The following is a 24,180-nucleotide window of genomic DNA, read 5'->3' on the forward strand; positions in this document are numbered from 1 at the left end:
GGCAAGTGGACTACCAACCACTGCACCACGAAGGAAGCCCCCAAACTGACATTTTAAACAATTTTCATACCAACACAGAAATCATAACTACAAAATGTTTTCTGCACAAGAAAAACTAAGAAGCCGTCTATTGTCAATCCAGCTGTGACAGAATGAAAGGAATCTTAAACTTGAAGTAAGAAGACTGGAGCTTCGGGACTTCCCTGGTGGTCCAGTGGTTAAGACTCTGGGCTCCCAATGCAAGGGGTCCGGGTTTGATCCCTGGTCAGGGAACTAGATCCCTCCTGCATGCCGCAACTAACAGCCCGCATGCCACAACTAAAGATCCCGCGTGTCACAACTAAAAATGATCCTGCATGTCGCAACTAAAAAAAACAAAGATCTCGCATGCTGCAACGAAGATCCCACACGTGGCTCCCACATGCTGCAACTAAAACCCAGCACAGCCAAATAAATAAATATTAAAAAGAAAAAAAAAAAAAGACCTGAGCTTCTAGTTCCAGCTATGTACTATGTGACTTTGCGCAAGTCCCTTGATTTATCTGCACTTCACTTATGAAATTAACATGTTCAAGTAGATAATTTCAAATCTTGTAATTTGGAAGGGAGGGAGGGAGGAAGGAAAAGTCTAATGCAGATTCCTAGAATATACCAATTTTCTCTAAGTTGTGCACCCAGGTATAAAGAAAGCACAAATGTTGGCAAGGCAAACAGCACTTCACCTGTCCTCCAGATTTGGTTTTGGCTTAGTCCCTGTTGAAGATCTCAAGGAAACGTGGAAGCTGTAGGATTAATCCAGAGATTCTACCAAGTCTGATATTAGGTATACATCTGAGTTGTTCTGCGACCCCAAGGCCACATTAAGCCATGTCTCACAACACATAAACAAACCAAGATAGTCTCGATTTGAAATTAACTAGAACCTAGTTAGGCCTCTTAGGGCTATTCCATTATAACCAACCTTGACTTGTATCTACGTTCTGGCAGGGAATCTCATAAAGTCTCTTTAATATTTGACTTCCCAGCTTTTTGGTCCCTAAGACATCTACATTCAGAAAGTTAGTATTCTAAGACCATGAAGATTGACAATGTATAACTTGGCTTATTACTATTTGAATGTTTTGATGAAAACTGATTTCAAAAAAATAAGGTAAATAAACTCTCAATGGGGCAAATATATTTTAACCATTTTGGAGGGGAGGGGGGCAAGGAATAGCAACTTTATTTGGAAAACCAGAAAAGATGGTGGACTAGTGTCCTGAAGAACCATCTTCTAACTACTAAATTATTGAAGTTTTTTTAAAAAAAGGAAAATATTTACTACCTATGCATCAGATACTGAACTAAGCAATGCTAGGTACTTTGCAGTAACTGGCTTATTAGGAAAGCCATTTAATAAAGAGTACCTAACATGTACCACATACCATGTAAGGTGCTAGAAATGGAAAAATGAAAAAAAAGTCCCTGCTTTTCAGCTGCTCGCAATGTAATATAGGAAACAGACTCAAATACAACCAAGTATAATATGAAATAAGAGCCATGATAAAGGTGTCTATATTCATTCCATATATATTTATTAAATGCCTTTCATGTGCTAGGTACTGGAGAGGCACTTGGTATATGGTGATTAAAGAAAGTCATGCTCCCTGCTCTCATGAGCTTGCAGTGTAGTTGGGAGGACAGAAGATAAGGGGAAGACTGTCTCTGGAGGTAGTATCATGAAAGTTAAGACCTAAAGAAAGTAGGAGACAGCCACGTGAAGAGCAGGCAGAAGAGAGCTTTAAGCAGAGAGAACAGTACACACCATTTAGAAAGAACTTGATACCTCTGAGGAGGTAAACAGGGAATGTAGTTAGAGTATGGCAATAAAGAAAATGACATATGATGAGACTGGAGAGTCATGCATAGCTCAGATCATCCTGAGTAAACCAACCACTGAAAGACTTTAAGCAGGGAAGTGGTATTTACTTTTTTTAAAAGATCACTCTAGCAGCTCTGTAGAAAATGGCCTGGAAAGGAAGAGCAAGAGTAGATGATATGGGGAGACAGTGTGTTAAGTAAAGTGAGAAGTGACTTGGAACAGGGTATGAATGAAGTAAATACGTAAAGAAGTTATTTTGCATCCAAAGACACTAAAGTAAACAGCAGGCCTGAGGTGAGAGGCCCTCCAGGGAGAGAGTAAAAACCACATTCTAGACAAATGAAATGGAAATACCCAAATGGGCAGATTACCTGCATCACCAGGCATGGTTAGGGAACAGCATATATGGCTCAGGGCAGCCAGGCCAAAGGTACATTAAGGATAGAATATAAAATCAATGAAGCTGAAGTGGTAGGCTGACATCAGATTGTGAAGGGCCTTATATACAATGTTAAGTTACTTGAACTTCAATCTGTCTGTTCTTAACATCTTTAAAATTTTTGAAAGCCACCTGGTCTTAAAGTCATATATTTTGGTCTAGTCCAGGGATCGATAAATGACAGCCTGCAGGCCAAATCCAGCCCCAGCTCCTGTTTTTGTAAATAAAGTTTTATTGGAACACAGCTACCCATTCACTTAAGTATTCTCCATGGCTGCATTCATTCTAAAATGGCAGAGGTGAGTAGCTGCAATAGACTATATAAACTGCAAAGCTGAAAATGTTTACTATTGGCCCTTTACAGAAAAAATTCATCAATCCTTAAGTTTAGTCTAAAAGCTCTGCTTGAGGTTTGGAAGAAAAGAATCTCAGCTTCTTTTGCCCTCAGTGAAGAGAGTGTGTATCTATATAAAAGAACTGTAAATCAACCACCACTGCTAGGTCTTTCAACACACCCAATCTATGATCCCAATCAACAAATTCTTGGTGTGCCTCATCAACTTGGTGTGTCTCACAGAACTTCACCTTCTCTGGACTTGAGTCCTGAAAGTTGGATCCCACGACATAAATCCCACATGGACTACAAGATATTGCAGACCTAACCAGAATCTTTAAATAGACTTATTATTTCTTAAGATCCCAAACATCAGGAAATAGCAATAAAACCAGGAAGGATAACCTAGAGTAACTTTACGTTTACCAGGACCATTCTGGTCCCAGTATGGTCCTAAATTGCATTCTAAGAGTGTCACTGTTTCTAAGAGATACTTGAATTGCTAAAGGTTTGCTGCATTGGTAGCAATAATATAAAATACTTGGGCACCAACCACTACTATGAGAAGCTGAACAACAGTCAGGAAACTAAGATCCTGTAGTCCACAGATTCCCAAACCAGGCTGAGCATCAGAAGGGGAGCTTGTTAAAAATAGATATTTTAGAGCTCCACCCCTGTAGACACAGACATATGAGACTTAGGAGAATCCTGGAATCTGTATTTTCAAAAAGCTCCTCAGACGGTTTTTCAGTAACCCACACCCTTTGGACTTCAGTACTCGGGCTCCCCACAAGGTAAAAAGCAAAGAGCATACATGTTCAATTCTAAAACACAATCTCAGAAATTAAAAGTAGCTTATTTACATATTCCTACCCAGTGTAATAATAATGAGTAAACTCAAACAGAACAAATTATATTCCCAGAATGCTAGACTCATCAAAATTCCATTACAAACAGATTAACAAAGCAAAAATCCCAATGATACTACCGGAAACAAGCAGGTTGCAACGTGTCCTCTGGCTTCAAGAAATCATTAATCTGTGCAAATTCCAGGGGAAAAAATTTTAACTAAAAACCTTCACTAAACAAACTAAAAATGTCAAACAACACTTTAATTTCATCTAACATTATTAAATTTAACATTTCTAATTGAACAGTTACCACATGTTCTTAGTTCTTAGACACCGCAGTTTCATGTTCCATCATTTACTTACAAGTAAAGCACTAGGATCTCCATTTAGTTGACTATCATCTCGAGATTTCACATAACGACGATGGTTTTGATAGAAATTAGACAGTCCATAATACATAAACACATTGCCCTAGAGAAAGAGAAAGGGAAAAAATGTTCATATAAAACTATTAAGTATGAAGTTGTTTCATGCATACATAAAAGCTATGTAATTTGCACTAGTTTAGAATTTGTGATAACTTAAAACAGTTACTGGGGTGAATTCTACCAGTACTTAGCAATCTAAAATGGTACAAATTGTAAATAAGGTTAAACAATCAAACCAAATCAAATAATGTTAAAGAATCAAATCAAATAAGGTCAAAACTCCAAGAGTCAACTTTGAAAATACTCTGAAAGACCTCAAGGACGTCTATTTACATTAAGACAAACAAACAAACAAAGAAGCTCTCAAGGAATCTAATTATTAGCCTAGTCTGATCAACTTTCAGTTTTATTTATTTATTTTTTTTAAAGATTTTGTTTTTGATACGGACCATTTTTAAAGTCTTTACTGAATTTGTTACAATATTGCTTCTGTTTTATGTTTTGTTTTTTTGGCCATGAGGCATGTGGGATCTTAGTTCCCAGACCAGGGATCGAACCTGCACCCCCTGCATTGAAAGGCAAAGCCTTAACCACTGGACCGCCAGGGAAGTCCCTACTTTCAATTTTAAATCTTCTCTAATTCAGATTGGTCTTCATCCAATTAGCATCAACTTTTCAAAGGAATAATGCTTTCAAGCTTTCATTTACTGCCCAAAATAAATTCTGAACTTGAATTGGGTCATAGTAAATTTCTCAGCAGGATACTATATAATATTAGTAATGAACAAATTAATAATTAGTAAAGTATCTAAGATAATGAGTCACTTTATAATAATCAAGAAAAGTACTTTAATGTATTCAGTGGACTCAACTTGGAAATAATCTGGGAAATAAAGGTAACCTACCTACATTGTAACTATTTAGAAGATGTTATGAAGTCATCTTGAATGACTAAGATTTTTAGAGGTGGCAAAAACATCAGCTATTTTCTCCTTTCTGGTTGCTACCTCCATTGTCTATAACCTTATACTCAATTAAAAGGAAGACAGAAAAAAAAAAGGAATTCAATAACATTTTGCTTTATTTGATTTGCTGTTTTCTTATACACAATCATTTATTTAAAGCTTGATTTTCAAATGTCAAAATATGCAAACTTTCCCATTCCTTATAAAGAAAACACTTACATAGAAATCTTTCGTTTATTTATTTGGTTGGTTAGGTTTTTGTCCTATGAAAAGGCTTTAGTCTAATTCAGCTTGGGCTTGTAAAGGAACACAGAGCCCACAAAAGAATGAATCTGAGGATGATCACCTTCGCAGAAGAACAGTTCTGAAATGCTTAATGTTTTTGTATGGGGGAAGAAACTAGTGGAGCTTCTAAATCATTACAAGTCTCTTCCATGTCTTTAATTCTGCCTGTTCTGACAAAAGCAGAACTTAATGCAACTTATAGTTTGTCCATCACACAAAAAAATCAAATCTTTATGATGTTTTAAAGTTATATGTTATTTCTGCCAAAACAAAATAATTAAATTCCTGTCTTCTCCCTAATTTATTTTAAAATTTTTAAAAAGGGAGTGTTACAGTCCACGATCTCAGGGCAACAGCATCCATAACCACTAGATGGCAACCATCTATTAAGGACCTCAAAAGTCATCACGACCTTTAAGAAAATTTAAAGCATAGCTACAAAAATCTAAAAAGTTGGCATGTATTAAAGCAGTTTTGCTCCCTGAAGAATAAAACAATAATTTTTTAAAGCTCAATTTTCAGGTAAAGAAGAACATAAACGGGTCTTGTCATGCCTATTTCTGAATCTTTGTGTCCTTTAGCATCTGCTCAGTTTCCAAGAAGAATGACAGGTAAGTGTGAATGCAAAAGACACACAGACCACACACACACACACACACACACACACACACACACACACACACACACACACGGATGGTATTCTAACTGCTTGTCAATAAGGTTTTACTGTTTGCATTTATGTTAAAGTATCATATCTGATGAAAAAATAATGCAATAATGGGTGAATTAGTATTTATTTTCCAAAGTAAAACTTATAGTATTAAAAGTAGGCAAAACAGTTCGAGCAATAATTTTTTAAATACAAGTAGATGTAGATAGAAACTTGATACAAAAAAAATTTTTGTACAGTTATAAAATTTTCCAGAAAAAGAATGTTTTAAATTTAATTTAAACTACTAACTACAATAAACTATTAATGTATTTAATTATCAGGCAGCATAATCCAATAGCAAAACAAAACAATCTTCCTCAAAAGTGTATAGATTCCCAATAAATTAAAGCAACATATCAACAAGAAAATAACTAGTAAAAAAAAAAATTTAATATAATATCAATATTTTTTAAAGCATGGCTTTTCTAAAACACTACTTGGGAATACAGACCTCAAATGACTGTTCCAGAGTGAAGTTAATGGTACAAATACAAGGTGTCACATTCGGAGACAAACATTTATTGCAGGGACTGGAAGGGTCTGTTCCGGTATAATCAATCTGCAAGAGAAAAATATAACTAAGCACACTTCCTTGGAGAAACTGGATACACTCTGAAATAATTTGCTATCAGAGGGAAAAATGAGCCTGATGGAGCAATAATAGCCCAGAAAAAACCTTTTTATAAGGTCAGCTGTTTATTTTGACTGGAAAGGGTCCTATGTCATCCTACTGGCTCATCTCTCCTTTTTACCAAAAGAAATACATTTACGCATAAAATCATAAATATAAAATTCAAACTGCATGATGTATAAAGGTTTAAATAACTACAAAGTCTAAACAACTTTTCCATCATCTCAGCTTTCCATGGCACATTTTCAAATTAAAAAAACAAACACAAACAAAAAACTACCAGGTTTCTCAAGGGCTACCATTTCTTTAAAACCTGGTGTTGGATAATTAAGAATCTGTCTTATCTTTCTCCTGGGTTCCTGGCAGGGAGCCTCTGAATCCCTTAAATTCCCCTGGTGATAAGAGTGCATTTGTTTTTGATAAGCCCCTGAGTCACCCTAGAGTTTATGCTAAGGAGATGGCTCAGGTGAGGGCTGCTCACCAGAAAGGCTAGATGTGATTAGGGACTCTGGAAAGAGGGAGAAGGCTGGAAATTTAGTTCAATCATGTGGCCAATGTTTAATCAATCATGCCTTCATCATGGAATTCCAATAAAAACTCTGGCCACCACAGGTGAGCTCCCGGGTTGGTTAACCCATCAATGTGCCCTGATTCCACAGGGAGAGGGCACGAAGCTCTATATTCAAGACTCTCCCAGACCTTGCCAAATGTGTCTCTTTATTTAGCTGGTCCTAGTTTATATGATTTATGATAAAACTATAATTGTAAGTCTAGCATTTCCCTGAGTTCTGAGTCATTCCAGCAAATTATGGAACCTGAGAGAAGTTACAGTAACCTCCCATATTTATAGGCAGTTGGTCAGAAATGCAAGTGGCCTGGAGACCTCTGAACTTGCAACTAGCATCTGAAGTGAGGGCAGTCGGGGCGAGGGGGGTTTGGGAACTCCCGGATTTGTAGCTAGTTGGCCAGAAGTATGGGTAGCCTGACTTGCAGCTGGTGTCTGAGTGGTACTGAAGTATACTGTTGGGGACCATGCCCTTACACCTGTGGAGTCTGACACTAACTCAGGTGGTCGGTGTCAGAATTGAATTGCAGTACACCAGCTGTTGTCAGAAGACCTGACCTGATAGCTAAAATGAGAAAACTTTTTCCATTATACGAATTTTTTTTAATAGAGTTTATTTTTTAGAGTGGTTTGAGGTTCACAGCGAAATTGAGTGCAAACTACAGAGTTCCCATATACTCCCTGGACCTACACATACACAATCTCCTTGATTATCAATATCCCTCACCAGAGTAATACATTTGCTACCAATGATGACCCTACAATGACACATCATTATCACCCAAAGGCAGTGGTTTACCTTAAGATTCACTCTAGGTGTTGTACATTCCATGGGTTTTGACAAGGGTATAATGACATATATACACCATCACAGTATCACACAGAATAGTTGCACTGCCTAAAAGATCCTCTGTACTCTGTCTATTCATTCCTCCCTTATCCCTAAGCCCTGACAACCACGGATCTTTTTACTGTCTCCATAGTTCTGCCTTTTCCAGAATGTCACATAATTGGAATCATAAAGTACGTGGCCTTTTCGGATTTACCTCTTTCACTTAGGAATATGCATTTAAGGTTCCTCACTGTCTTTTCATGGCTTGACAGCACATTTCTTTTTAGCATTGAAGATTATTCCATTTTCTTGGTCCACCACAGATTATTTATCCATTCACCTGCTGAAGGATATCTTGGTTGTTTCCAAGTTTGGGCAAGTACAAGTAAAACTGCTATAAACATCCACATGCAGGTTTTTGTGTGGACCTATGTTTTCAGCCCATTTACGTAAATAACAAGGAGTAGAAATGCTGGATTTCATGGTAAGAGTATGTTTAGTTTTGTAAGAGACTGCCAAACTGTCTTCCAAAGTGACTGCACCACTTTGCATTCCCACCGGCAATGAATGAGTTCCTGTTGCTCCACAACCTCACCAGCACATGGTGCTGTTGACGTTTTGGGTTTTCACTAATAGGTGTATAGTGGTATCTCACTGTTGTTTTAATTTGCAATTCCCTAATGATCATGTCAAGCATCTTTCACTTGTTTACTTGCCATCTGTGCACTATGGACTAAAGGTTTATGTCCCCCCAAAATTCATATGTTGAAGCCCTAATTCCCAATGTGATTAATTTGGAGGTGGGGACATTGGATTAGGGTTATTTATTTATCTTTTAAATTTTATTTATATTTTTGGCTGCGTTAGGTCTTTGTCGCGGCGCGCGGGCTTTCTCTAGTTGTGGCGAGCAGGGGCTACTCTTTGTTGAGGTGCGCAGACTACTCATTGCGGTGGCTTCTCTTGTTGCAGAGCACGGGCTCTAGGCATGCAAGCTTCAGTAGTTGCAGCATGTGGGTTCTAGAGCACACGGGCTTCAGCAGTTGCGATGCATGGGCTCAGGAGTTGCGGTGTGCAGGCTCTAGAGCATGAGGGCTTCAGTAGTTGTAGCGTGCGGGTCCAGTAGCTGTGGCTCGAGGGCTCCAGAGCGCAGGCTCAGTAGTTGTGGCGCACAGGCTCAGTTGCTCCGCGGCATGTGGGATCTTCCTGGACCAGGGATCGAACCTGTGTCCCCTGTATTGGCAGGTAGATTCTTAACCACTGCGCCACCAGGGAAGTCCCTGGATTAGGTTCAGATGAGGTCATGAAGGTAGGGCCTCTGTGATACGACTAGTATCCTCCTAAGATGAAGAAGAAAGACCAGAGCGTGCTCGCGCTCATGCTCTCTCTCTCCCTCTCTCTCTCTCTCTCTCCCTCTCTCTCTCTCTCTCTCTCCCTCTCCCTCTCTCTCTCTCTCTCTCTCTCTCTCTCTCTCTCTCTCTCTCTCTCTCTCTCTCTCTCTCAGCTACGTGAGGACAAAGTGAGAAGGCAGCCGTCTATCAATACAAGTCAGGAAAAGGGTCTCCACCCTTTTCAGGGTGAAGAATCTGAAGGAACTGAATCTGCCAGCACCCTGATCTAGACTTCCCAGCCTCTAAGACTGTGAGAAATAAATGTCTGTTTTTTAAGCCATCTAGTCTATATTGTTTTTTTTGTTTTTTAACATCTTTATTGGAGTATAATTGCTTTACAATGGTGTGTTAATTTCTGCTTTACAACAAAATGAATCAGTTATATATATATATTTTTATAGCAGCCCAAATTGACAGATTTCGGTCCTGAAAAGTGGGGTGCTGTTTTAACAAATACTCAAAAAGAAGTGGCTTTGGAACTGGGAAACGGTTAGAGGCTGGAGATTTGAGATGCATGCTAGAAATATAAACATTAAAGGTGATTCTGGTGACATCTCAAAGAGAAATGAGGAGAGTTAGAAAGAAAGCTTCCATCTCCTTAGAGAATTAATAAATAAATGTGATCAGAATATTGGTAGAAATATAGATGGTAAAAGGCCATCCTGGTGAGGTCTTACTCAGAAATGAGGAGCATTACTGGACAATGGAAAAAAAGGTGATCCTTGTCATAAAGTGGCAGAGAATTTGGCTAAAGTGTGCTCTAGTGTTCTGTGGAATGTAGAACTTGTGAGCGATGAAACTGGATATTTAGGTAGATTTCCAAGCACAGTATTCAAAGAGTGTCTTGGTTCCACCTGACTGCTTACAGTAAAATGGAAGAAGAGAGAAACAAATGGAATAAGGAATAATGTTAAGCAAAAAGGGACCAAAACTTATGATTTGGAAAATTCTCAAACCTATCCGTACTACAAAAAATCAGAAAGCTTGTTCTGAAGAGAATACTACGGTGTAGCTGAACAATCATTCGATAAAGAGATTAGTGTGGGTTTGAACCAAGGACCTAGTCAGTCATTCCAGCAGAAACACTGCCAGTGTGAACGGAAGGGGAAAGAGAAGGGACAAAATGAAGGAAAGCTGAGGGACTTGCTTAGATCTTACAGGACTGGCCCATACAGCCATTCGGCTACAGAATGTGCTATTGATTCTCCAAGATGAGAAGAATGATCCCAGAGATGAGTTCGAGACCATCAGGGCTACATCCTCGGTTCATACTGGGGGAGGAGCTCAACAGACCAGAGGGCAGCAATCTGGAGCCTTGGGGCAGGATTTCTACCCCAGTGGGTCCTGAAGGCAGTGTCAGACCAGAGAGTATTATTCTCCAGCCTTAAGATCTGATGACATTTGTCTTGCTAGGTTTTGGAGACTTGCTTGGAACTCATCACCCCTTTCTTTTCATTTCTTCCCCTTTCAAATTTGAGTGTCTATACTATGCCTGTCCCTCCATGGAATCTTGGAAGCACGTCTGGTTCCACAGGTTCACAGCTGGAAAGAAATTTTGCCTCAGGATGAAAGTCTCTTAAGCCTCACCCATATCTGATTAAAATGATATTGAGAAGACAGTTTAGACTTTAGAGTCGATACTGGAAACAGTTGAGACTTTTGGGGCTGATGATGGAATGAACGTGTTTTGCATGTGAGCACATGAATTTGAGGAGCACAGGGGCAGAATGTATGAACTGAATGTTTGTGTCTCCTCTCCCTCCAAATTCTATTTTGAAGCCCTAATCCCCAGTATGATAGCATTTGGTGGTAGGCCTTTGGAAGGTAATTAGGTTTAGATGAGGTCAGGAGGGTGGGGCCCCCATGGTGGGATTAGTATCCTTAATAAGAAGAGGAAAAGAAATCAGAGCTCCTTCTCTCTATGCCATGGTAAGGACACAGCAAGAAGGTGGCCATCTGCAAGCCAGAAAGAGGGTCCTCAGCAAGAACTGAACCTATCAGCACCATGATCTTGGACATCCCTGCCTCAAGGACTGTGAGAAATGAGTACCCGTTGTTTAAGCCACCTAGTCTACATTTTGTTATAGAATCCTAAGCTGACTAAGATATTGTCAGGTGAGGTATCTGTTCAGGTCTTTTGCCCATTTTTAATAGGGTTTTCCATTTTCTTTTATTGACTATTATGAGTTCTTTGTACATTTTGGTAACAGTCCTTTATCAGATATGCCTTTCAACACTTTTTTCTCCCAGACTATGACTTGTCTTATCACTCTCTTGATAAATAAGAATTTTATCATTAGCAACCCTAATTGTCTTTAATAAAGTTAAAAAAAAAAGCCAACTAATCTTTATTTCTGAAGCTGAACATTTAAACTTTATATATGGATATTCAATTTCTTTTCATAATTAAAAAAAAAGGTTAAAATATGTATATAGAAAATAGAGCATCAAATTACAACATCTACAGAACCCTCCTATATTTTTGGTGGCAATGTAAATTGGTACAATTTACAATTGTACCTATTCTTGCTATGGAGGTTCCTTAAAAAACTAAAAACAGAACTACCACATTATCCAGCAATCCCACTCCTGGGCATATATCCAGAGAAAACCATAATTCAAAAAAATACATGCACCCCAATGTTCACTGCAGCACTATTTACAACAGCCAAGACATGGAAGCAACCTAAATGGCCATCGACAGAGGAATGGATAAAGAAGATGTGGTACACAGGGACTTCCCTGGTGGTCCAGTGGTAAAGAATCCACCTTACAATGCAGGGGACGCGGGTTTGATCCCTGGTCAGGGAACTAAGATCCCACACACAGTGGGGCAACTAAACCTGTGTGCCACAACTACTGAGCTCACGCACCTCAACTAGAGCCCACGTGCTGCAAAACTACAGAGCCCAAGCGCTCTGGAACCCACGCACCACTACAGAGCCCACACACCCTGGAGACTGCGCGCCACAACTAGAGAGGAGAAAACCCACACGCCACAACTAGAGAGAAGGCCACGCACCTCAACAAAAGATCCTGCATGCCTCAGTGAAGAGCCCACGTGCCGCAACTAAGACCCAACACAGCCAAAAATAAATAAATAATAAATAAATAAATCTTAAAAAAAAAAGATGTGGTACATATATACAATGGAGCATTACTCAGCCATAAAAAAAGAACAAAAGAATGCCATTTGCAGCAACATGGATGGACCTAGAGATTATCAAACTAAGTCAGACAGAGAAAGACAAATATCATATGATATCACTCATATGTGGAATCTAATTTAAAAAATGAACTTATTTACGAAACAGAAACAGACTCACAGATTTCAAAAACAAACTTATGGTTACCAACGGGGAAATGGGGTGTGGGGTATAAATTAGGAGCTTGGGATTAACATACACATACTACCATATATAAAATAGATAACCAACAAGGAGCTACTGGGTAGCACAGGGAACTCTACTCAATATTCTGTAATAACCTATATGGGTAAAGAATCTGAAAAAGAATGAATATATGTATATGCATAACTGAATCACTTTGCTGTACACCTGAAACTAACAAAACATTGTTAATCAACCATACTCCAATAAATTTTTTTTAATAATTTTAAAAATTACATCTAATTGCTTTTCAAAAACCACAAAACTGCTTAACAAAACTTGGTTTTGTCAAATTCCGATATAACTTATTGAAATGTCCTCCATCAAAGCTTACTTACTAATGAAACTTTGTTTAGAGAAAATTTTCATTCACTGCAAATATCTAAGAGAAGCTAGGCACGTAATTAAAACAAGCTAAAAAAACAGGTCTCCTAAATGAAGAGAAATAAAACGTGTATAATTTTTCACTAAACCTGTGGGGCCACAGCTTTCCACCCAGGGCTTATTCATGCACAATATCGCACTTAAAAGCCAACTTTTATGGTTTTGACAAGATGAAAGAAAACATGAGAACATTTAGAAAAATCAACTATATTTAAAAATCTATGTTAAAATATATTAATTTTTTTTTCGATTTTTTTAATTTAATAATCTCTGCACATCTTCTCTCTCTTCTAAGTCAAATTTAGGATTAAAAAAAAAAAGTTGTCAGCTGGGCCTATTACCATATTGTTTGCCTTTGAACAAAAACCTCCTAAACCACTCTCTTTCAAATTATTTTCTAGGGCAAAGGAGGAAAGACAGATCATCAGCTGTGATTAAGCAAAGATATATTTTCTTTATTTAACTGAACAAAAATAATACGATGGAATGTGAAATCTAATAAATTATACTACAGTACATTAAACCTAAACATTTTTCGAAACCAAGAATTATTGCTGAATGTCAAATTATACTTCAAAGAATAGCTATAACATTTTCATCACAATCTTTTAATTATACTTTTTTAAATGTACAAAAAATTGCATGTCTTTTGATTCCAGGAAATTCTGAAAGTAAAAAAACTGTCATTCACATTTTAAGCCTTACTATGTGCAAGGCATGACATGAAGATACAAAAGTAATCATATCTTATACTTAGTCGATACAGTTTACACAGTCCTTTCTATTCCACACATATTTCATCTGATCCTCACCAAAATCCTATAGTATTATCCTCATTTTACATAAAGAGAACATTCAGAAGCTTGTCCAAGGATACACGAACAGCAGTAGCTGGTGCTACGCTAGAAGCAAGGATTTTTTACTCCAAGTCCAATGTTCCTTCTACTAAACTGCTTCTTCACCACCATAGTCAGTCCCCTTGGCCCTCCAGAAGACTATCAAAGATAGTGCATAAACACAAAGAAAATGACTATAAATGTTAAGTGCTAAACTGAACGGCAAAGAGGGCAGTAAGTACTAGATTGACTAGCACTTTCTCACTGAGAAGAAAAGAGGATTTGAACTGAGCCATTAAAAGGAAAAAAAAGGATGGAAAAAGGCGACATATGGAGAAGCACGAAGGTAGAGAGCACAGGTACATTTCAGGATGACACTTTGGATTTGTGGAGAGAGTTTTCATGTTGGAAGGAAACGAGAAAACACTAAAAGGTAAACTGGATCCGTAACTACATGCTTTGTTTTACTGGCCACTGCTTATTGAATGGATATACTAAGTGTCAGACATTATAAGCACTTAACACACACCATCTCATTAACACGTAGTCCTGAAAAGTTAATTTTTATTTTCCTCATTTTAACCTAGGAAACTGACATTTAGGGAGGTTTAGTAATTTTCCGAAGATCACCCATCAAGAATTTGAACCCAGCTCTGCCTTTCTCCAAAATCTCTGTTCTCTCCACCATTCTATGTCCTCTTGCACAATGAACATACCATCCTTTCTGATATACAAACTCAGAGTCTGCTGATTATAAGAATGAAGATAAATCTGGGGGATAACTGTGACTTATTGTTGTTAATTTGGATGCCCAGCACCCAAACACACTTCCAAGCCCTGGGGAATTCTCCTGGTGGAGAGTTTTGGAGGCAGGCCGGGCTCCAACTTCCACTTCAGAAGCCAAGGGAGTAAATGAGTCCTTCCTCTCCCTAACCCCAGGAGCCAGGACAAAAGCATACATACGATCAATCCTGATTGAGACTAGAGAACTGAATCTCCATATAAATCGGAGAGGAGTGGGTGTGATGAGCTCAGCAGCGGCAGCAGAAGTCGAACAGGGAACTCAACAGCAGCTGTGGCATCTGAGCCACTGTTTCTGCTTCCAAACTTCCCTTCCTTCCCTCCTGTCTCCAAACCTGATCCTCTAGACCTCCCATCTATTTTGTGTGAGAGCTACCCAATCTCCTCCAATAAATCCCTTTCCCCTGTAAGCTACCCAGAGTTGGTTAATATTGCTGACAACAAAGCCTCTGAAAGTTAAATAATCCCGAGTGTTAAAAATGTCCTTCAGGAAATAAGGAAATGGAACTACCCTGGTGGCGCAGTGGTTAAAATCCGCCTGCCGATACAGGGGACACGGGTTCGATCCCTGATCCAGGAAGATTCCACATGCCGTGGAGCAACTGAACCCACGAGCCACAACTACTGAAGCCCGCGTGCCTAGAGCCCGTGCTCCGCAACAAGAGAAGCCACCGCAATGAGAAGCCCGCACACCGCAATGGAGAGCAAGCAGCCCCTGCTCGCCGCAACTAGAGAAAGCTCGCATGCAGCAACGAAGACCCAACACAGCCAAAAAACTTAAAATTTAAATTTAAAAAAGGAAATAAGGAAATGGAGACAAAGGAGGCTAACATAATCAAACACTTGTATTGATATTAACAACAGATTTTTTTAAAAGTCTAAGATAACGAGACTTTGATTTCTTCCTGAACACCCTGTCAGGAAAGAATCACTTATTAACTTAATATTTACTTGAATGTCTGTGTGTTCCAGGCAAGAGGGACTCATCCCAATACCTAATCACATGGAGCTCACTGTCTAATACAGAACACGGTCACTAAGATGGAACGGGTGTTTTGGTAAAAGAAGTACAGGTACTATGGAAACACATACCTAATCCAGTATTTAGCAAATTTCTCCACGAGGGCTGACAAGTGGATGTTATCTACAGGGAGACAGTACCAAGAGGGACAATCTCTAACTGAGGGCTTAGCACAGGAACAAACCCAAGATACAAGAATTTAGGACAAAGTTCTGAGTTAAAGATCTGATAATCAATCAGGGGTTCTCCAGTTAAGGTATCTAATTTTTCTACAGTGTCCATTTATAAAACAGTTGGCTACTAGTAATAAGGAAAATCTAGGTCTCAGAAATCAGGAAAGTGGAATAGGATTGCAGAGTCGAAGCTAGAGGGGTAGAGTTTGTGACGAGCCACTATAAGCTAGAGCAGTGTGGCTTTGCAGTCCAGGTGACAAAATGGGGATAGAGCTGTGGAAAAGGCCATCCCAGTACTGTTGTAGAATTCTTAGAAACAACGGTATCAGAAGCTTCAGGAGATAGCACCCTCCACCAACACTGCTGCACACACGAGGTGCCGTAACCTCAGCAGCCACCAGGAAGCTCGTTCAGTTACCATCAGGCAAGGCAGAGGAGCGAGGGAATAGGAAGGTCAAGACGGTAACCTTGCCCGAGGGGCCTAGAGCAGATTCTTTAGTTTTATGAGTCACGCTGATGCCACTGGTGTGGCACAACAGCAGCCAACTTCCCTGCTTTGCTACTCAGAGATCTTGGGCAAAAAGAAAAGGCTGTAAAGGCTGAGCCACGGTGCACATTCTTGCCTCAGAGGAAGTAATGCAAGTTACACTGCTTCCTACTCAAAGCTCACACATGAGGGACAGCACTGAATTTTCCACAGAGATTACTATGACTGTAGACAAGGTAATTTGTATAACCCAGGCCTGAGTGGGAAAGAAGGTGGGCATTGATTGAGAGAGTGAGAGGAACAGTAAAAGAGGCACAAAAAGACAGCAGCGTGTTGTGGAGTACCGAACATGTTAAAAAGTATTTAAAATGCTTCTTTTTTATTAAATTAGTAATACATAAATAAGAAAAATTCCCTTCATAAATGCTCATCAGGGCTTCCCTGGTGGTGCAGTGGTTGAGAATCTGCCTGCCAATGCAGGGGACACTGGTTTGAGCCCTGGTCTGGGAAGATCCCACATGCCGCGGAGAAACTGGGCCCGTGAGCCACAGCTACTGAGCCTGCGTGTCTGGAACCCGTTCTCCGCAACAAGAAAGGCCGCGACAGTGAGAGGCCTGCGCACCGAGATGAAGAGTGGCCCCCGTCTGCCGCAACTGGAGAAAGCCCTCGCGCAGAAACGAAGACCCAACACAGCCAAAAATTAATTAATTAATTAATTATTTTTTTTAAAAAAAAGCTCATCAGATAAAAGGGGGTGGAGGAAAGAAATAAACATACACATGTGGACAGGGAATGTGGCCCCCATACCAGCTCTACAAGGGTCAAGCCATTAGACATGGCAGCTGCCCACCAACGGTGCACCCTGAGGGAAGATTCAGGATGGAAAAAAAACAGGAAGCATTCTGTGTTTTAGATACTGGCCCGAGATAGTTAAGATGCACATGTAAGGTATAATTTCAGTGAGCCCAGACTCTTGCATCTTCCCATACACAGAAGAGCACTAAAATCATGAACTTCGGATGCCTGTTCTTTGTGATTAGTCCAGCAAAGACTCCTGCACATCCTGACTCTTCCCTTACCTCTTCGGAGCAGTTTCTCAGAGCTGAAAGGCTGTGTCCTGGACTGTAGTCCTCAGTAAGATCCCCAAACAAAACTTAACTCCCAGCTTTTAGGTTATCGGTTTTCCTTCAGTTGACACATACTTAAATTATTTAGAGCCTGTTAAAAGTTAAGAGTTCAATTTTTTTTTAATTCAGTCACTCTTTTATTTTTGAAGATTAGCTTTTAAAAAATCAAAAGCTTAGTTCTAAACTGATAGCTATAGAACATGCTCAATCCTTTATATCCTAATAAAATTCTATGGGTCACATGAAATCTGCAGCATGTTTCTGTAGGTTAAAGAATCTGAGTGGGAGCCACAGAAAAGATGTTTACTTCTAATTCAATCAGTAAGTCTCATGCTCAGAGGTGGAAATGATAAATGAATGAATTAGGTGATATACAAATGTAAACTATCTTTGAAGAAAGAATAGCAATAGAAAAACTAGCTATTATTTCCCAAATGTCTATTCCATAGCAGAACTATTTTAATCTTTTACAGAGAGATTGAGATTCAGAGGTTAAATGACTGCCCAAAGCCAATCAGCTAGTATGTGACTATTATTAGTTTCCTAGGGCTGGTGAAACAAAATACCACAAACTGGGTGTCTTAGAACAAGAAAAATTTCTTCTCTCGCAGTTCTGGAGGCTAGAAGTCTGAATTCAAGGTGTCAGCAGGGCTATTCTCCCTCTGAGACTCTGGGGAGAAACTGTCCTTGCCTCCTGCTAGCTTCTGGCAGCAGCCGGCATTCCTTGGTTTGCAGCTGCATCACACCACCTCCGTCTCTGCTGTTACACAGTTCTCCCTATATCCCTGTCTTCACATCTTCTTCCCTCTGTGCCTGTCTCTTCTTATAGGGACACCAGTCATACTGGATAGGAGCCCACCCGAATAACCTCATCTTGATTACATTTGCAATGACTCTATTTCCAAATAAAGTCACATTCACAGGTACTAGGAGTTAAGATTTCAGCACATCTTTCGCTGGGACACAATTCAATCCATGACAGTGATATAATCATATCTGGCTAGCTCCAACGTTGCTGTTCTTTCCATTAGACGGCACTGCTGCCTCCCATTAATCCTGAATAACATGCACCATACAATAATTTAGAAATATGGAAGTCAATTTAAAAGACATTATATTTTAAAAATAAAATTGGCCCCGTTCATGAATATGCTGACGTTTTAAACAGTACTACCAAATCTTCAGAGTTTTCACCTAAAATACAGATCAAAAACAACAACTTTGTTATGATAGGTAGATGTCATTCTAGCACCATCTTAACTTGTAGAATCTGAAATAGAATTTTATAATATAAAGTTCCATACACAAAGTTTTTATATCTGGCATTTAACGCATCTCCACAAACGAAAAAGTAAATTCCAACCGGAAGTTTTAGTTTACCCCTTAAAACTCTTACAAAAGTATCAAGTTATAAAAACTGCCTTGGACAGAACTGATGAAAAGGGCTTTGCTAATTATGCTCCAACCTATGTAACAGGGTAGATCAAAGGAACAGATAAGCAGTTAATATGAGTAAAGCAGGGCTTTTATTTTAAGGAAATACATGGTCTTTTCTATATAAAACATTGTTTTTGTATAGTCATGTAACTGATGTTCAAACATCAGTGGCTTTTATCTTTGTCTCCAGTGCTACTTTGTGACGATAACCTCATGCTACCTCATATCATATTTCATACATTATACTCTCCTCTCTAAATCACCACCGGTCTTATTTTCACCCCCCAGTCCCATTTTTATATCCCTAGATGTATTCATTTGGTTGAATTTCTTCCCTCCCACTTGAAACTCTTACCATCTCTCTCTATTTCAAATCCACAGTGATCTTTCCAAAACTAAGTCAGACATATGTGACTTGTTAATTTGGGGCAGGGGGCCGGGGGGGGCATTATGCTTCACTAAAAACTTTACTTAAAAAAAAATCAACAGTGATGATTCACTGAACCCCATAATCTCACACCCAACTGTGGTCTTTTGATGCCTATAAATGGTACCACCATTGTCCCAAGCATCCAAGCTCAAAATCTTGGCATCCTCTTGGGAATTAGCACCCAAGTTCTGTCAATTCTTCCTTAGCAATATGCTTAGTATCCTTGAATTTGACTCTCACTTCTTCCAGTACAAATCAAGCTTTGAGACTTCATGCCAGTTTTTTAAAAGGGAGAAGAAAAAGTACATTCTATCGTTTTAAAACTCAAGGAAAAACAAATAATTTCAAAAACTTTTTCAAAGTTAAATATAATTGTATATAATGTGAGACCTGAGAGCTTAGAACAATAGCCAACTTACTCAGCATAGTGATGCACAATGTTATTAAATGTCACATAATCATTCTTATATTTTAATTAATTTAGAAATTAAACTACAAATCCATGTAATTGGAGGTTGGTCTATGGTTTCCAGCTTTTCAGAACTAATAAGTATACAACAGTACCTCCTTCTAAAATAAGCATCAAAAAAATCAGGGCTTCCCTGGTGGCGCAGTGGTTGCGAGCCCGCCTGCCGATGCAGGGGACACGGGTTCGTGCCCCGGTCTGGGAAGATCCCACATGCCGCGGAGCGGCTGGGCCCGTGAGCCATGGCCGCTGAGCCTGTGCTCCGCAACGGGAGAGGCCACAGCAGTGAGAGGCCCGTGTACTGCAAAAAAAAAAAAATCTGCCATTTTTAAAATCATCATCATCCCTCTTCTGCTTGCAGCATTTGCCAAAAAACTTGTTTGCTAAATTTTTACTGTTGTGAATTACTGTTCAATAAGCAAATTTGTTTGCCTTCAGATATGGATGGATATCATAGTTATACATGTTTGATCTTGCATATTGTATATATATCATTTTCCTTGAAAATGGAAAGGGGAGAAATCAGGGAAAACCTTCCATAGTGTTGACAGGAACGTAATTTGAAAACCATGGTAGAACAAGAAAAGGAAGGACATTTCAGGTAGATCTAGCAGCATGCCACATCCCATAAAATACAGCAGTTTGCTATGGTTAGAGCAAAGGGCAGGGGAGTGGTAGGAGACGAGGCCAGAGAAACAGAAAGTAGCCTGTCATGAAGAAAGTTACATTTCACATTAAGGGTTCTGAACATTATCCTGAATGCTACAGGGAGACATACAAGAAATTTTAAGCAAGAGAATGAAATATTCAGATTAGGCTGTTTAAAAGATCACTCTGGCAGTGACATGCAGAAAGACTAAAGAAAATGCCAGACTAGAACGAAAAAAGAAAAAAAAGAATGCTACTGCAATAATCCAGATGAGAAATGTTAAGAATATAAACTAAGAAAAAGGCAGTGGTAATGGGAAAAAAGATTTTAAAAATATAGAGAAAGTAAAACCTATAGAACTTAACGCCTAGAGATGGGATGATAAGCTTAGGTAGACTTCCAGAGTTTCTGGCTTGAAAACCCTCATGGACAGTGACATCATTCACTGCAAGACTGCTCCTTTCATGTTGTAAACCCAAAGGCCAGCCCTCAGTCCTCACTGGCTGCTCCTTTCCAGTCTCCATGCTAGTTCCTCCTCATCTCCCCAACTTCTATAAGCACTGGAGTGACTCAGGGCTTTCTTTGGATGTTCTCACTTTTTTTGACCTATAATCACTCTTTTGACTTCATTCCATCTTATGTCTTTGTATATCATCTACGCTGATGAATCCTCAATGCTTAAACCCAGTCTCAACCTTCCCCCTAAACTCTAGCCTCATATATTCAATTGTCTACTCATTATTTCCGACTTGGATGTTTAAAAGGCATCTCATCGTAACAAGTTAAAAACAGAACTCTTTACTCAGCTTCTCACACCCTAACCCCCTACTGTCACACTAAAACTTTTTCTACAGTCTTCCCCATCTTGATAAATTGAAGCCAAGTTTCCCTAAAACCATGTTCCCTTACTGAGTTTATGATTAATCTCTCTCTCCAAAGCTTTGTTCCCTCTTTTGTCCCCTCTGACCTCAATTCTGTGCTAACTGAACACTAATCATCCAGAGTCAGAGGACTAAGATTGCTGTTGTCGATAACATCCTTAATGTACTAAAATTTTTGTTGTAGATACCATCATTAACACACAAACTCAGGCTGTTTCTCCAGGGCAAGGTGAGCCTACAGACCCCCGAGCCATGGATCACCTAGCCAGAGAACTGTAGACCAAAGATATCCTGATTCCCAAAACCATTCTGCCCCTTTAAAACATCCCTAACTCAAAGACCGAGTTGGAGTGGATCTGAGGCTTGTCTCCCACGCCCTTGCATGGCACCCTGCAAATAAACCCCTACACTTTGCTGCAAATGCTTGCTGTCAGAGTTTGTCTTTCTGCAACCAGGCACACAAGCCCTTGCTCGGTTACAAAATTACAATTCCATCCTTCCAATGCAGGCCAAAATATCTTAGAGTTATCTTTGATTCTACAATTTCTCTCACACCCGACACATCCACTACATGAGAAAACTCTATTAGCTCTACTTTCATAACACTTCCTAAATCTAACTGCTCTTCACTGCAACCGTTCTACAGTGGACACCATCATTTCACTGAAACAGGAGGGACGGGGGTAGGGCACAACCTTTAAAAGAATGACATAGTCCAAGGACACAACATAAACTTATTTAGAACCAAATAGATCCAAGATGGCGGACAAGTCGACTTCCACTAGACCTTGAGCCTCAGTATACACTTACTGTTACACATCAGCAAGCTAAATGACACACCCACAGGCGCCAGGACAGTTCCAAGGCCGACCATAAAGGTCAAAAAGTGGGCAGTGGCCCAATTCCTAGAAATTCCCACTCCCTCCCCAAAATAGCTGGAATATTCCTCCGACTCAGTAGCCTATGAAATAAATTACCCACTCTGTCTGTGGAGTGTGCTTCTCCCAAGCCCGCTCCCAAGTCCTGAGACCAGGTGTGTGATCTCAGTTAAAAGACCATGGGTTCAAGTCCCAGTCTGGGTTTTGGCTGGGCTCGAGTTCCGGCGCGTGGGTTCAGGTCCCAGTCTAAGTTAGGCGGTTTCATCATCATCAAATACCCAGTCTATCCACAACATGGCACCAGCTTATTTACCCTTACTCCTACTTTCTCTAGACACCTTTTGATTTCCTGCCACTACAATCTTGTTCATATAAATCTCCTTTCTTGGAATGCATCCAACCTCCTCCTTAGAAGTGCTATTTATCCTTCAATTCCAGCTCAAAGCCCACTTCCGCCACAAAGTTTTCCATGGTTATTAGAGACAGATGTAATATTGTCTTCTTTCGGACCACTAAGGCATATTCCTTCTGTCTGTGCCACTCATCTAGCAATGCTTGGTTTTCCTTTAATATGTATGTTTCAACTCCCCCCAAAAGATTCCAGGTTCAGGTACCTTAAGAAGGGTTCTCTGTATGAGGGGGAAGGAAAAAAAAAAGAGGCCCTGTCCACAAACTTTTTTCTGTCGCCCACTATGCCCAGAGCAGCACTTTACATACAGAAAATGCTCAATGTTGATTAAAACTCTTGATAAATTTAACTCAGTCTGTGAGTTTTTACCATCAAAAGACCACTATATCCTCCATGAGCTAAAATTCAAGGGCAGCCTGGCCTAATGTCCAGACTGTAATAAAATCCATTTGGGTATAAAAACAAAGTTTGTGAACGTGGGAGTGCAGATATCTCTTCGAGATACTGATTTGGTTTCCTTTAAATATATACCTAGTGGAAGTACTAGATCTTATGACAGTTCTATATTTTAATTTTTTGAGCAACCTCCATACTCTGGTCCACAATGGCTGTACGAGTTTACATTGCACAAGAGTTCCCTGTTCTCTACACCCTCACCAACGCTTGTTATCTCTTGTCTTTTTAATAAGAGAGTAACTATGGGAAGTGATAGACATGTTAATTAGCTTTATTATGGTGATTATTTCACAGTATACACATATATCAAGCCATCACAATGAACACTGCAAATAAATACAATTTTTGTCAATTGTAACCTTAATAAAGGAAGGAAAAAAAAGCTTATACTAAAGATAATAGTTCATAACTTATCCTAGAAAGAAAGAGGCTACCAGGTGGGAGAGGAACTACAGTTCCCTTATTTTTAAAAATTAATGCCTGTTAAATGTCAAAAGCATACAAGGCACAGTGCAGAATACAATGATAAACTGGAGACCTGCCAATAGCTTAAATTCAAAACACAAAGAGCCAGAGGCAAAACAGAACAACAGATGGAGATGACTGGATTAGTTTAAGAGTTATCGTATTTCTCAACTTTGTTCTGCTACCATTGTAACTGCTCTCCTAAATCGAACTGGCAATTCTTCTTAGTAATTCTAAAAATACATCCCGTTCTTAAGAAACTGACTGAATTTAATGCGGTGGGAAAGGAGGAATCTGAAGGACATGCCATTTTTACCCTGCATAAGAACTGGAGAACTTCCATTTTTGAATGTAAATCTGTCTTAAAGGAAATCAATATAATATCTAAACAAGTCACTCGACAAAATGCTGAGTAATAAGGTAAATCATTTTAAGTATTAATTAGATTAAATTAAAAATGGCATTTTTAAGTACCCCTTTGAACTGATTCCACACTAAAGAATTTATCTTTAAAAGATAAAAATTAAAAAATAAAAGATAAAAATAAAAAAGAATTATTTGTCCTTTCTAGAGGCTCTAATGAAGACAGAGGTCATTAAA

General features: G+C 39.2%; 1 protein-coding gene across 1 annotated transcript in view; it reads right to left on the reverse strand.

Moving 5' to 3' along the window:
- TMEM30A (transmembrane protein 30A) overlaps positions 1-24,180 on the reverse strand; it is a 38,588-nt gene that overhangs the window by 8,938 nt on the left and 5,470 nt on the right. Inside the window, exons 2-3 of the mRNA XM_019929304.3 lie at positions 6,327-6,434; positions 3,849-3,956 (exon numbers count right to left, since the gene is read on the reverse strand). Of these exons, the coding sequence (XP_019784863.1) occupies positions 3,849-3,956; positions 6,327-6,434 (216 nt within the window). The remainder of the gene's footprint in view (positions 1-3,848; positions 3,957-6,326; positions 6,435-24,180) is intronic.

Source organism: Tursiops truncatus, chromosome 12 (genome assembly GCF_011762595.2).
Source record: "Tursiops truncatus isolate mTurTru1 chromosome 12, mTurTru1.mat.Y, whole genome shotgun sequence".
NCBI classification, from domain to species: Eukaryota; Metazoa; Chordata; class Mammalia; order Artiodactyla; family Delphinidae; genus Tursiops; species Tursiops truncatus.